Genomic DNA, 15,996 nt, shown 5'->3' on the forward strand with positions numbered 1-15,996 from the left:
GCACAGCGTACTGACTCTGACTCAGGTTGAACTTGAGTCGGGCAGCCGAGGCATCACCATTTTAGATTCCACTCCGGTTCGGTTAGAAGAGACACTCTGGAGTCCTGCCTGAGACTGGCAGCCATTTTGCAGGAGAGACGCATCATCTCTCCGCTTCACAGGGTTTCTCTCTTACTGGCTTCACAGCTCACACTTCAGTGCACCGGACCCGTTTCCCTTCCTCCGCAAAGTTGACGGGGACCAATGCCTCAGTACAGTAATAAAGTCATAACATAAGTGCCGTTCAAAATGAAATGTTGAGGTAATTGTATTATCCTGAATCATAATCACAACTGAAATCATGTCATCCAAACTGAAGGATATCAAGCAGATAAAGCCAACATTTGTCTCCCTGTTTTATGAAAACACCATTACAAATTGTCAGTGGGGTTCTGGTTAATTCCACTTTTTTCACTTCCTTGATGAGTACATTCAATCACAGTTTAGGCAATAATAACACTTTAACTACCATGTAATTACCATGTAACTGGCATTTACTGAGATAAGCGTGTAGCAATCCTCTCCAGAAGTAACATTCAGCAGCACTGCGGACAAAAAAAAACAACTGTGTTTGTCTCCCCCCCTAGAGATTTTCTGAGCGCTCTATTTTTGTATCCTCGGTCAGGCATTAATATTTCATGTGCTGGTCACGTTTGCACACCGGCTAAATCCTTCTATGCTGGTGACAGTGATCCCCCTGTGACTGTGTGACCTCGCTAGCTACTCGCTTGCCTAAAAACAATATGTAAATTTCCTGAGTTCATGCAGCACAACAGGGTGATCGCTTTTAATTGCAGCAAAATGTGAAAACACTGCCGTCTGCCACATCCAAACTAAAAGCCATTCACATCACCTGACACAGTCAAAGCTGTCAATGCATTCAGCCGACCTCGTCATCCAAACAAAGGGTACAGCAAAAGAACTGCAGGTGTCATCACCCTGCTGATGTTGCGACATACGTGGGAAGTCAGAGCCGAGGCGAGGGATGAGCCGCGCCGCTGTGCGGGGTCGTGTGGGCAACAAACAAATCACAAATGGGAACTTCTTTGGTTCCTTTGTTCATTTTATTTTCAGCATTTCAGCATCTAAAAGGCACAACTCCTGATTATTTCACAGTGCCAAACAGCACATCTCCGAAATGCATCGAACCTTAGTATTTGGCGTTGCTTTTGTTATTATCTAAAATTAAGGAGTACATCTTAAGGTTATTATGTCCTCTGTTTTCTAACATCATTTTTATATTCAATTTGCAAAAGAAGGAAACTGTACCAAATTTATATTCTTGTTTTCTTGACCAAATCCCCAACAATGTTTAAATCTGTCTCTACAGACTGTTTGAATTCCCTATTCTGTCTTTGGCACTCAAGTTCATTGCCTCTTCATTAAAGACGTACATTTAAAAACAAGCCACAAATAACTGGTTTAATTTTTTTCAACAGGCACGGTTATTTCCCGAAACAGCTGGGCACTGTGGTGTTTAGCAAACATCACTCAAACAGGAGAAAATAGTGCATTTGTTGACTATTTTCAGCTGCGGACTGATACACATTTGGTGGCCCGAGTGATTTTTTACAGCAGGACGGTGCAAGTGGGATCAGCTCAATAGAAACTTCAGTGAGTGTTCATGGTAGTGACGGAACATGTCAGCCAGTGCAACACTGTTAAATCGTTTTTGCAACAACAATATAGAACTCTATGGCACAGAAGAAGAAGATACGAAGACAATGCTTGTTAGGAGGATCAACTCGTTGTTTGGGCTTTGGTCTTTTCGTGAGATATGTTGACAGTAAGAAAAATACATGATATCACCAACCTCGTCCTTTGAGGTTGACCAGGTTTTCCGTTCACATCTTGGAGAAATTCTCAAATGAATCTGCTCAGGGCCCCAAAATTGCTGAAGCTGGCCCTGCAGTCCTAACTCAATACATGGGTGATTAAAGCCTCGTACTAGAGAGAGCTGCTGCAACTTCGCTCAGTATTATGACTTCCTGAATGGAGAGCACAGATGGGTTCATTTTGAGATCCAAACTCATATTATGCAAACTGGAAAGGAACTTCCTCAGTTCTCATCAAAGGCTTTTAATACACAGATGTGTCTTCTCCAGTGCAGGATGTGAGTCACATCTGGATTATGTCTTCAGTATAATTGTTGTAACTTCGCGGATGTTGTTGCACAGTTCAACTTGATTAACCCAAATGTTTTCTGCTGGGGGCTGTTAATCAATGCCAATCCCTGTCACTTGATTCAAGCAGCTTTCACTTTAGCTGTAGCCGCCTTCTGTGAATTACCTCGGATGTGTGTCATATTCAGCATCTCCTCGGCTTCGGATTTAATTAAATCTCTGAATCAGGCTTCAGTTCATTCTGCCACACAATTACAGCAAAGTGCCCCGGAGAGGGACAAGCGTCACAAGAGTAAAGAAAAGAAAGGAAAAAAATATCCCAAGGTAATTGTATCCTCTTTAAATGGATGGAATAGATGGTGTTTTTTCCTCCTCCTCTCTCTCTCTCTCTCTCTCTCTCTCTCTCTCTCTCTCTCTCTCTCTCTCCCCCTGTTCCTAAAGGGCACACATCATCGCGATTTCAAGTCTGTTTCGGCTCAAAGAAGATCAGCATTTCACTGACCCACATACACTGCTCAGAGCTACACTCAAAATGGATGCATCAGCGGTATCTGAAAAGGCGAAAAACCATCTCCCATATCATGTGAACATGAGCTGGCGGGGGTGCGATAAACACAAGACCTCTGTGTCTAATAATGAAGCCGGCCATTCATCGGGCGCTGCGAGGAACACCCGTCTTCCTCCTCGGCCCCCAATAAAACACCTCGGTCTGTGATGGTTTGCAAAGCCCCAAGTTAAAGTCCACTATTTGGCTCCCAATGTGGATAGACACTGGATAATTTGGACTATGGCGAAAATCAACGTGAAGATGAGCAAATAAACGAACAAACTTTCGTCAGATTAGACCACATTAGACGCTGTTGATGTCTCTCGGAATGTTAGCCAATGTTTACACAATGGTGAGAGAGAGAGATGTGGCCACACAACAGAAAGGAAAACAGTTACATACATAGAAGACCATTGAGGTTTCAAAAAACCTTTCGACAACTCGCGCGCTCTCATGCTCACACTCTGGGGGGGGGGGGGGGGGGTGGGCCTGGGAGCCGGAGCATCTCACCTTTGTTTCTCTCTCCTCCAAGAGGGTCTCGAGCCTCTTCTGAGCGGCCCGCCCCTCGTGGTCGTCGCTCACTATCAAGATGATGTGGTTCCAGTTGAACTCGCGCATCAGGTCGAACCACACGTGTGCCTGGTGGGAATAGGGAGGGACCGTCCGCAGAAAGGACAGGTGGATGCTCTGGGGGAGCAGGAGGTAGAGATTAACATGGTGGAGTTGTCCAGAACAAATTCATTTTGAATGGATGACTCGTTGCTCAGAACATTTAGAATCAAGTGGACAAGTGGCAGATTCTTGTCCTTATCAGAAGTTATTTCAGTCTTCACAACAAGTAGAAAAAATAAATACTTTTCTAATTGTGATATGCACAATTTCTTTTTTTTAGAATTTGAGCTACACGGCCATTTAATTGCAATGAGGATTTATCTTAATGCTACACAACAGTCCACTGTCCTGTCCCGTTTCCTACGGACAGTCAAAGTTGATTTCTTCAAACCATAAACATAACAAAGTGTTTTTTAATGTTACCATGATGAAGTTGGTCCCCTACCCTTAAATAGGTAGTCAACCGAAATATCTTTAATGCCTAAATTATGAGAACTTCAGCTAAGTATCTTTAATCCTCTTTAGACATGAAAGAAAGTTGCTTTCTTTTCTCACAACATGCATCTTTCAAGGCCTTTTTCACATGTCCACTTTGTAAGATCTTCTAGGCTACTGGTCAATCCATAGATGTTGAACTTGGCTCCAGACTCATGACTTTGAGACATGGCAACAAGAAAGGCAGGAATGCAGACTCATTTCCGGGTCTTAGGACTCATTCCAGTGGCAATCTCGAGAAGAATTGGCAAAATAATCCTGAGTAGGTCACATGTCTGGTTTCTGGCAGTCTGGCGGCCATCTTGGTTTTGAGCAATTTGTGTTGCACTTACAACGGCTGGCCAGTAGTTGGCAGTGTGTGCACTGGCAATCAACCAACAAAACCCAAGTTTAAATAAGAAACATGCTTTTGGATAGCTGTCCACTGCAGTCACCAATATTCGTGAGAGGGTCAACTAAGTACTTCGAACCATCACCTTTCCCTCACCAAGTCGTTTTTGTGCCCAAGCTTAACCAAACATCAACCAAAGATTTCTCATGTCATAAAAAATATGACTAGTGATCGGTGTAGGTTTTGTAAGGGACGACGTTTGTTGTGTAATTTGGAGCACTAAATAAATAAAATAAATAAAGAAATGTATTTTTAAGTCCTGACCCCAACACTTTTTGGATGAATGGGACCGGCGACCGTGAGCCTGCGTCGTCACCCAACATCGGTGGCTGACCTCGCTAGTGCTCATGAGGCTGAATGGGTGTCCTCCCAGAAGAGTGGAGGCCGTTATGGCAACAGATTCATGATCATGTTCAATAATGACATATGGGTGTAAAGTTTCGGGTGTCCACATATCTTTGGCCCTGTAGTGCACTTTTATTTCCGTAAAATAACAAAACATAGATGTAGAATATGTCCGGAATATTTTTTCTATAGGGACAACGTGCATTAATGATACAGTTTTTGGGTGGTACAATTAAAGCCAAACCAACTCACGAAAGTACAGACATGTAAAAAACAAAGCAGCCTCAATATATGCACAGACCACTCGGGCTCCTTTAAACGACTAAATTTAACACCCCGTAACTTGCAAGACTAGCAGAGGTGTCACTCAAATTGACTGTAAATTGAGTTATTAAAGTCCTTGACATTTTATTTATGTGATTGCTTCAAAGTTTTCATTTTAGTGGCTTGTGCTTCAGAAAAAAACATAACTCAGGTAAGAGGCATTATTAATGATGTCCTTTCAATTTCCAGCTGGAACCCATTTAATCGCAGCTCCTCTAATGGACAGTGATGGGACGTTTAATCTAGGAAGCGCTTGAAGCCGCCCCAGGGGAGCTCCTCACTCGATCGCTCTCCATTCACTCTCTTCCTGTTTTCCCCTCTCTTTCTCTCTCTCACTCTCTCTGCCTCTCTTGGTGTCTTTATCTCTCGGCCGTCACTCACCTTGTCTGAGTAGATGGACATGCGGGTGGTGAGCCCCACCACAGGGATGCGGTAGAAGCCTGCAGTGTATGATACCGGCGTTGGAGTGAGGTGGTCATTGGACTGGGGAGGGTGACTCACCAGGATAGCGTAGACCTGCAGAGGCACAGAAGAACAGCACTTAGTCATTCTGACACTTGCATTGAGGCCAAATGAAAGCACTGCTACGCGCTCTCTGATAAAGACGAGTCTTAAAAGGTGTCCAATTTAGACTTGAATATTACAGTCTTATATAGTTTTATAATTTTTGCAGAAAACATGTACAAAAACACACATATGGGAAGCTGCAAAATGCCCTTTATCCTTCTTGGTAAATCAAATAACACTAAATTCTCACATTGGTATCAAGCAACGACAATAAGACGAGTGCATATTCTTCTTATAGGCTGTAATAACAACAACAGGACATAATGCACCAGCTTGTTCTCATTCCCAGGGCGTCTGATACCGACGCACAAGGCACCTTTTAGTCTGCTTGAGACGGCTTTTATGTAACTGCAATGTAAACCCATCATCATTGGCTTTATTTGACACTCAGAGAAAATTAGCCGGGAGTGATGACGTAGCAGTAAAAAACAACAAACATGAGACTTTCTACTCGGAGACCAGTGTTCATCTCCCAAAGGTAATTATGTTTCTGATGTTTTCCGTTGATCTTACCTATCTAAGTGGTCTTGTTGCTTAAAACTAAGAATACATTTTAAGCCCAACCATGATGTTTTCTTCCTAAAGCTAACTAAGTGGTTTTATTACATAACCTCAGTGTTTCAGTTAGAATTCACAACGTTAACCATGTGTTTACTATTGAATGCCTTAGAAATATTACCATGAAACAGGACTTGATATGCACGGTTATATATATGAAAAGTTCATTTCAGCGTAGCTGAGATCAGTTAACCAGGGTTGGGTTAACGGCGAGGGGACAAAGTCAGAGTGTTATGAGTTCTCCCTGCACGTTCACCATCTTATATTGGCGGAACAAATTCTAATTTATTCAAGTATAGCCTACACTGTTTTCAAAACAGAACAACAAGATTAGGTACAAAGGCAGGAGTGACGATAATATACAATTAATGAAATTCATGCCGAGAGCTGAAATGTTTTTCTCTTCATCTACTTGCTATATGTCTGAAACTTTGTTTAATGTGCTGCTGCTGTCTCGACCAGGACTTAAATACATTTTAGATGAATAAGAATGAATAAAATGATCACCAACTGAGGGCATTTGGGACCCCTGAGCATCTGTCCGTTTTGCATGACCGTTTTGCTCAAGTCGAATGAAATTTGTGTGCACTTTAAATAAAAGATTGTCATATTTTAGTGGGTGCAACTGCTGCTCTAAACTGTTGTATAACAGGTTAAAAATAACATTTTTGAATCTGGATATCTTCAAAAATTCCCCTGAGACAAAGAAACAGAAGAGCAAAGAAATCCGTTCCTTTGTTCGAAATGTCTTCCCTGTGTGTGGGCTGGCAGACGATCGTTCATTTGTGGTTGTTCGGTTTAGTCTAATCCGTGCTTTAACCAAACCAAAACCACGCACTTTAGAAAAAGAAAGATTCTGCGAGCTGATCCTTGAGAAATGTCTCGGAGTTGTGAAGAAAGAGGAATATAAAGCTGGCATGGCCGCGCAGGCATGGATTGCTGGATATGAGCAGTCCGTATGGCTGGGCCAAAAATGAGGTCTATCATCCAAGGACTGCTCCCAGGCATCTCCTCCTCCATCTGCCACAGACTTCCCTTCTCAGGAACTGTTATCGCCCGCGAGCCAATCTCATCGGATTAAACCCTTCCACGGACCTTCTGTCGAAATAAGGTGCGATGCCTGTGTGATTTATGCAAGAGATAGGTTCGTTTTTCAAGAGGGGACCGGACCATTGTTGGTGCAAACCGTACTGCCTCGTGGGACGGACTGCGCGCTCGCGCTCTGGATGAGCATGTGACAGGAGACTGGGTGCGACTGTTAAAATTCTACAAGCCTGCATCAATTAGAGTCATTACACTAAGCAGAGGACCGAGGACATGAAAGCAGCACTGGAGCTGTGGGGGCGTTTTTGTTCGCGTGAGGCTTCATTCTGCGTGTGGGAGAAAGAGGAGCGAGAGAGGGACTTCACGCCTCAACATCCTGTGTGACATAACTTTGGCTATTATACATCTTTCAAAAAGGCACATACACTTTCATGCATTACTTATGAAATATGTTCTGTTTGTTAGATCTGCAGCACGCGCGGTGTGAATATTTGCCTCTGTTGTACTTTTTAATCTCATACTTAATAAAAATTAAAAACAGCTGTTCGTGTTGCCAACTGCATCACACCATATAGACTGCAGCTGAGCGAGTGATCCACCTCAAGACCCACATATAGAAAACTGTCAACGCTGTGTCAGCCCCCGCTGTCCTATCATGCACACACGCGCGCGCGCACGCACACGCGCGCAGTGAAAGCCAAGTTGTTTAATTGTATGCGACGTATTGCACATTTTCACTCTTCGCTGCTTGGATGTGCAGCTGTGTGTCCTGGGACGTACAGTTAGTTTGCCCTCTCATCCGAGATGCGCCCCAAACCAGAGCCTATTTATGGATGTTTGTAAAAAAAAATGTATGGGTCCGTGGGGAGTTCGCTGTATTAGAACGAACACAAAGTGGACTGTGTGCAAATGCAGTGCAGGGTGCCAGATTGGACAAATGGCAGGCCTGTAGGTGGGCTTATTCATTTTATGTTCATGCTGAATAGTGTGAGGCTTTGGAGAAATAGACAGCCGCACAGTCTGGATTCAGAGCTCAAGGCTCTATAACCATCCATCCTAGTCTTTCACCCACTTCAGTGACCCCTTGAGTGAGAAAACACATGATTTTGACATGTAGGTCATGTTTCCTTAAGGAACCAACTTTCTATTGCAAAGCACGAATGGTTTTCTCCTTCCAAAACACTCTGATTTGAGTGCGTGGAGGTGTGCGTGCATATGAGTTATGCGCAGAGGTTATTGACTGATTATATAGCGCCCATGCAAAGGTGGCAGAAAAACTACCTGACTGGAGATGAGGTCCTCGCAGACGGAGAGAGCCATCTGTATGGCGTTGGGCTTGTGCGTTACGGAGATGGCGGTCAGCTTGAATTTATCCCTGCCGTAGACCTGGTTGGCCTGGGTCACCGCATCTTTGAAGACCTGCTCGTATCTCTTCTGGCTCAGCACGGCCCCGATGTTCACGATTTTCGGCTCGCAGCCGGCCCGCGCGCAGGAGCACGAGAGGAGCACCGCCAGTAGAAACAGACGCATCGTGTGGGCCAACAAACGGAACGGCGCAGCCCGGTCCCTTTTCCCCCCGGTGGCGGGTCCGCTCGACCAGCTTCTGAGCAGCAGCGCGGCGCGGCCGGTTGAATGCGCGACTGCAGACACGATCCAGGTGGGCGGTGGGCGGGAGGCCGAGAGAAAAGGTGGATCTATGAGCAATGCGTAGGAATGTGCATGCTCATATTAGGGGCAGGCTTTCAAAAAGGGACGTCTGAACCGCATTGTCCCCCCCTTTTTTTGCTCTCCTCTGCAGAATTCGCTCAAACCTCCCTACGGTTTTGAAGAAGGAGTGAAAACCATTGTCTCGGCTTCCAGGCGGCTTCCTCCGCAGAGGTTTGTGTATCACTCCCTCCAGCCGCTGTTCCGCGCGCTTAAGTGCGGACTGATCACCCCCCCCCCCCCCCCGATGCGTCGCTGCCTGGTCAATCCGGGCTGAGCGGCTGCTGTCCTTGGTCCTGACAGCTGTACATGCGCGCCGCGGTGGTGGTGGTGGTGCACGCTCCCGCCGTATCAGCTCCCCCACTCCGGGTTTTGCGTGTTGGCGTGCTGCTGCTGCTGCCGAGTGGAAGCCGATCGTATGAAAAATAAATGTACCTACTTGTTCAGGATCTACTCGAGCACCATGCTAGCCATAACAGGACATGGCAGGCATCATCCGGGCAGCGCACGTGCAGGTTGCATACCTGCAGGGCGTGGGTATTGTCCGCTAAATTAAATCAGATGAATGTGTGCGGGCTTTGTTAATGCGGGTGATTTGTAATGACAACCAGACGGCTGGGAGATGTTCTCCTAAAATAGCCTGATTGCACAAGAGCAGATGCAGGAGAGGGGTGGGGGTTTATTCCAATCTAGCGGGTTTCAGGTCAGAGTTGAGACACGGGCTTTGGTGTCTCATTTTCCGCCAAGAGAGGGGGGGGGGAGAGAGAGAGAGAGAGAGAGAGAGAGAGAGAGAGAGAGAGAGAGAGAGAGAGAGAGAGAGAGAGAGAGAGAGACTGATTTCTCGCGTACAGAGCTCTCTGCGTCCGACTTCCGTGGATAGCTCATGAATCAAGCAGCATGTCAGTGGCGTCCGTCGATCCAGCCGTCACACTTCAACACGGCCTGACCCATCTGTCCGTCTGTCTGTCGTGTATGTGTGTGTGTTTATGTGCATGTGTACGTGTATGTGTGTGTTTGCAGACGCATTGCTGTGGATGCTGCGTTATCTCTGACCCCGCGCTTTGGAGCGTTTCGGTAACTGTTTGGAGCAGCGAGGTATAGATGAGCAGAATCAACCTCCTGGTTACCTAGGAAACTAGATTTATTTATTTAATTAATTTTTTTACAGCACACATGCACGAGATGGATCTTTACAGGGAGGACATATTGCCCGACTGGCAGACCGTGAGTGTATTCATCACAGGAAACATCGAAACAAATGACTCGAACAAAACGAGACATATGAAACGGTGAACAGATATTTAGTCAGGAGGGACGTCGTTGTGTGAACCACTCAAACGGCCGTTTATCATTTCATCTTGATGATTAACAGTCAAATATTTGAAGGGGCTTTGCGTTGTGTGTTTGCGGATATCAACAACTGCGATTGAAAAGGGTGTTTGGGAAATGAGGCCAGTGTAAAACCATCGAACAGTGTTCTGAATTATAAATCGCACAACACTGGTGTCTCTCTGTGTCGCAGTGAGCTGATCAATTAATCACAAGGCTGAGGAAGTCAACAGTCATCAGCTGCTGGCTGTGTGGTGAATGAGCTTGTCTCAAACATGATTAGTTGAGGGTTCTTTTCTGTTCTTAAGACACGGACTATATAAGGTGTGCGCTGTCAAAAGAAATACGTTTTACTTCGAACATTATTTTAACATCTTCCTGCAAGAAACCCACCTCAGTCTGAATTGTGTAGAACAACCTGTATTTTGACAGTATGGACACTGAAACAACACACCATGAATAAGTGCAGGGGGCACAGCAGGCCTCTGGCATGTAGCATGTGTTTGGTATCATTATTGTCAACACAAAGCAGAACTGTGAACACATCTCAGAATATCTGAACACATTAATGCCATTTTCAATTCACTGCTGTTCACTTGATTTGATTTTCAGATCCATCGTCCAAAAATAAAAGTTTGTAAAAAATGACGAGGATTGTTTTACCAAATATATCGGAGACTTTTCTCAGACCATAAAGGTGCAATAAATCCATCAGTTCAACTAAAACCCGAACGTGAAAAAAAAAAATGTTTCCCATTGAAATAACTGTTATGGCAGAAAATTGTAGTCACAAAATCAACCAATTACAAGGAAACTGCAAGCCGTGGAAGAAACCCCCTAAAAGGGAACACAACAATATTAAAGTTTCAAAGGAAAAAACTAAAACATCAGAATCCATTATATAAGAGTGCTAAAGCAACATGAAACACGTGTGAACATTTTGGAGAAAGTGAGGCTGGCTGGTCTGACTGGATACACAGTGTCCCTCTGGAGATACATCCACTTACAGAGGCTCCCCCCCCCCCCCCCTCATCCTCACATCCTGGAACCACTAAACACGCTGCCTCAAAAATACCAGATGGGAGGAGACAAGGCCCTGCCGCCATCCAAAACCGCTGAAAATAAATGTTAAATGAATGGTGTTGACCAGAGCACCTAATGATTCCCCTCCCACCCTCTGCACGCCTGCCACCGCCAGTTTGCTATCTCACCACTTATTGGATGGCCCTGACGGCGTGCGGAACCTCTCATTAAGTGAGGTTATAAAGCCCTCCTCAGCCTCTCCTCCTGCCCACTCCTCCACCACTCACACAACAATAAAGCCACCAATCTGCTCTGCAGTCATGATGTAAGAAGTTCGCTGGAGGAGCAGCACAACACGAGAGTCCTAAAGGCTTCAGTCTTCGGCACACAAAGACGTTCACAGAATTTACACTCCAGTAATCCACACACACACACACGGACACACTCTTGGGCTGCTGCCCACACATTGTAATACGGACTCGTACACCACCCACTCAGTCCTCTGCGAGGCTAGAAGAGGGACGTTTGTGTGTTTCAGAAGTGCTGCCCGTTAAATCAAGGGAAATGAAATTCGAAAGGAGAAGCCTGGAGAGTTATAAAGGAGGCAATAAAGGAGACTTATCTTAATGGCTCAACACGATTAAAACCAAACAGGTCCAAGATGTAGAGCTGAACAAGATTCCATTCATCCCACCTGCTGCTGGGATCAGTATCTCCAGCAGAGCCTTGTTGTTACGAGGGAGTTTAGGAAATCCAGCCGGAGCTTGGATCACTTGCTTCTCACTTTACTTCACGTGTGTCACATTGGGTTTGTTTGTTTTTTAGAGCAAAAATGTCAAACGTCAAAACATCTCCTCCTTTAACCACTCACTCCTGCACCATGCTGCTTTAGTGGATGGTAAATTAGTACACTTCTTGACAATGCGATATTTCTGATCAAATATTTTTCAGAAATCACCAGACTGTAGTCAAAATGGCCGCCACTGAGAGGCTTGACATACTCAAGGCTACGGAATGAAGGCTGGGGCAAGGTCTTGAGCTATAGGGCACAGCACATGTAACAGTGTAAGCTGGGATGTTGGAGAGTTGTTGCAGACTGGCGCTGAAAATAAAGTTGTGGTGTCCGCTCAGGTTGTGCTCAGCCTGGCAGAGCTTTTTAGGGTCCACTCCATATGGCTGTATATAAGAAGTGGACTTAGTCATCATGATGTCACCCATTAGTTTGTGGACTAAGGTTTTGAAGCCTCGAGTTCGACATCATGTTTTTTTGCAACCAGTGAACAGAAGTGACCATATTTGGAGGAGTGATGCAGTGTCGTATACGGCTCTGGTAGTAACCTGTCAATCACAAGGTAGCCCTGCCTTTATGCTTTATGGTCTGTTTGACTCTAAATGGATCATCATTTGCTAAATGAACATCATGCTGTATTGAAGAAGACTTGAAACTAGAGATTGAGACCATAAACTCATGTTTACGATGTACTGAGGTAATAAATCAAGAGAGAAGTAGAGTCATTTTCTCACAGACTTCTATACGACCAGAGGAGTCTCCCTCTGATGACCACTGGAAAGAATGCAGGTTAAAGGCACTTCCGCAATGGCTTCACTTCTCAGAACCGGAGGTTGCCGCCTTGCAGACCAGATTTTACTGCACATGTGCTGCACCCCACAGAATGTGTGACATCTCCTCGTTTGACTCTCTGTGGACATCCTGTGTTGCTGGTTACATTAGATGCAGGAGGATGCAGAAGGTCTGTTTCTAAGTGTGCACCAAATGTTTGACTTCAGAATATGGTTTCCCTAAATTGGTAAAATATTATATTTTTGAAGAAAATAGTTATGAATAGTTAAAATATCAATACCACCAGGGAACATAACATGTACCCCCAACTAGAGAATGCCTCAATAAACCATTTTAACATTTAAATGAAGTTTAACTGATGACATGTATGCGAATAGTCTGAGTCCTTTCCTTTTTTTTGTTGCCATTTTGTGATCAGTTATCCAACCTGCGTCTTTATAGGGCTTGGTGTGACATTTTTAAGAACGATAAAAACAGACTTAAGTCATTCCAATTAATTGTTTTAAAGTTTTATGTCAGGTGGTTAAAATAGCCTTCAACTGAAGACTCACCCACGTATGGAACACACAACGGGAGCAGACAGAGCAGGTCACACTTGAACTCTGACATGCTTCAGCGTTTAGCACGACAGCAGCGCGTTTGTCTGCAAACCGCGTGTCTTCAGCTCCTCGTGTTGCTCTTTGCGTCCGATGAGAGGGTTTTTCGGGAACACATTTGCTCCCACATGGATATGTGTTGGCCTCCATAGCCTACTGAATATGTGCTTGTCACTTTGGAGCTGATGCACACGGCGGTTGGACGCCCACGTTATCTGATCTAAGCCCGAAGCTAAACAGGTCACGCTCTGCCAGTGCGTTGACTCAAACAGTCTTGGAAACGGTTTGCCTCACTGAGTCATGTGCAGATGGATGCCTGCCTATCTGATGTGTTCCTCATGTAGCGATGGAGCCCTCGCATAAATTATGGATGTGCAAGCCCCCTCAGTGCTCGCTTGCTTGCTCGTCCCGAGCTGAAGTATTCATGCCGCAGAGAACACAACGAATCTTCCGGATTTTAGATCCGAGGGCTAACGTGCTGCAATATATATACCATATATATATATATATATATATATATATGGTAATGTCCCATTTAGTAGCACAGATACGTAGCGACAAACATGAAAGTGCACCAGCAACAAAAAATAAATAAAAACAGGAAGATTCCAGCTTCTCTCTTTGAAAGAATAAAATGGATATAAAGGATTAAATTGCCGGTCCGATCCATGCGCACGATGAAAGGAGATCAAGCTAGGTTTTTTTTGTGAAGAATATGGAGCAGTCACGGCAGAGAGCATCCGAGCTGTTCTGATGAGAGGTCAACGCGAGACCCAGGAGGATATGAAGAGTTTTGATCCAAAGTCATTTATTCGTGGCACCAAACCCTGCAGAACAAAGCAGAGGCACTCTTCAAAGAACATGAAAGTCAGAGGTTGAACAAACTGATAAGAGACTGGAACCCTTCACTTTGAGATATTTAAAAAAAATGTTCTACGATGAACTTCATGGTGCCGAAATCCTGTTTATTTTTTAATAAGTTTACAAAATGAAAACCTAATTCTTCATGTGAATGTTCAAGTTAACCTATTTAGGAGTCAAGTTAGCTTTTTGCCAACTCCAAATTGGACTTTTTCCAGTTATAATATCTACAGTAAATAAGGTTAATAAAACAATGGAAGTGCAAATGACATATGATAGCAGAGTAACCGTTTGAGGAAAAGCATGTTCCTCAAAGCCACACTGTGTTCCCCGTTCGATGTGACAACCATGCAGATGCTTGTATTTCCCCAAATGTCACTTATTTGTGACCGTATCATAACAGTCGCCAGGCAGTTCATTCATAAAACACTGACGATGACCTCTGAGCTTAGCCGTTTGCGAAAAGTGTTATGACAGGAACAACCATGTAGATGCCCAGCAGCAGCAGCAGCAGCAGCAGCAGCAGCAGCAGGACGGTGATGGAGAAGCAGAGGGAGCGCGGTCCCGTCAGCGTCAGTCCTTCAACCAGGCAGGACGGGCACTCGCAACATGTGTTCCTGTGCGCGTCCACAGCAAAGCAGCACGGAGGGGGTCCCGGGACGGCCGGAAGTTCAGGGCCGGGACTGGCGACGGGGGCCGGTCCGGGCTCGTAAACGTCGCCTCCGTAGTACGACTCCTCCTGCAGTCGTCTGATCTCCCACTGCGGGAACGGGGTGGTCTGTCGGCAGAAGGGGCACCGCAGCCGGCTCTGGTCCTTGGCCCGCCTCATGATGCCGGCCACGCAGCGGTGGCACAGTGTGTGGTTGCAGTGGAGCAAAGTGACGCGGCGACCTCCGCGCGGGTCGTACAGCTCGCTGCAGATGGGGCACTCGTGCCGGCTGCTGTCACTGCACAAACTCCTGACACTTCCACTGGGGTCCGGCTCATCCTTGCCAGCCAATTCCAGCTCTTGTGGAACAGATGTCAGTCGGTCAGCCCCATCTGTCGCCGCTCGCATGCCCGCTTTGTCACTCTCATCACAAACAACATCCCGAAGTAGAGGCTGTGTGGCCGAGTCGCTCTCGTCTTCTCGCTGGACCCTCGCGGTGTAGAAAGCTCTGACACGAGTGTCCTCTGGAGCTTCCAGGTGCTTTTCTTCGAGTGTAACGACGGCTTCCTGCTCGGCTGCAACGGCTCCGGCCTCAGCCATCCTTCACAACACAAATATGTTCTGTTTTCTGTCCGTTCCACACGTCGAACACCGCTCTAACACAAGCTCAACATGTTTCCTTATTACAGCAAACCTTTCTGCCTTGACAAAAGCTCGAGTGAGCGCAATGTTGATGTAATGCTTCAGCACAACAAAGGCAGCACAGTCCTCTCCCACCATAAACCCCAGATAAGATAAGCATATTCACAGATAAGGAGTGCTAAGCAACAATATGAGCCTCAAAGAGGTGCCACCGGCCGAGTACAGTCAATGTTTCATGGTTCCACTCAACACGCAAGTTGAGATATGCATGAGCGAACACATCAGTGCGAGGCAGACAGATTTATTCTGCATATTTAAATAAACGGTACATCTCCTTACACGACCACTGTTAGTTACGGGCGACTGGTTTGAAAAGACGTTGGTGGTCAGTCAGACAGATGGACCACACTGCCTTTTGAAGAACCATTTAACAACCTTTTTTTTCTGTGTGCAGAGGAGTTCATCCGGTCGTCACGGTGCTTTTTTTTAAAAACACGGCTGGTTGTTTGCTTTGAAAGGTGTCGTGTCTCTTCCGTGACCATCTGACAATCGTACGGAAATTAAA

At 45.5% G+C, this 15,996-nt stretch overlaps 1 protein-coding gene across 2 annotated transcripts in view; it reads right to left on the reverse strand.

Annotated features, from left to right (window-relative positions):
• The window catches only part of grin1a (glutamate receptor, ionotropic, N-methyl D-aspartate 1a), a 31,610-nt gene extending 22,800 nt beyond the window's left edge, over window positions 1-8,810 (reverse strand). For both annotated transcript variants that reach the window (XM_079289726.1, XM_079289725.1), the window contains exons 1-3: window positions 8,327-8,810; window positions 5,258-5,392; window positions 3,220-3,396 (exon numbers count right to left, since the gene is read on the reverse strand). In XM_079289726.1, the coding sequence (XP_079145852.1) occupies window positions 3,220-3,396; window positions 5,258-5,392; window positions 8,327-8,575 (561 nt within the window). In that variant the 5' untranslated portion in view covers window positions 8,576-8,810. The remainder of the gene's footprint in view (window positions 1-3,219; window positions 3,397-5,257; window positions 5,393-8,326) is intronic.
• Between the last annotated feature and the right edge of the window lie 7,186 nt (window positions 8,811-15,996).

The sequence above is a fragment of the Melanostigma gelatinosum genome (assembly GCF_949748355.1).
Source record: "Melanostigma gelatinosum genome assembly, chromosome: 18".
Classification (NCBI taxonomy): Eukaryota; Metazoa; Chordata; class Actinopteri; order Perciformes; family Zoarcidae; genus Melanostigma; species Melanostigma gelatinosum.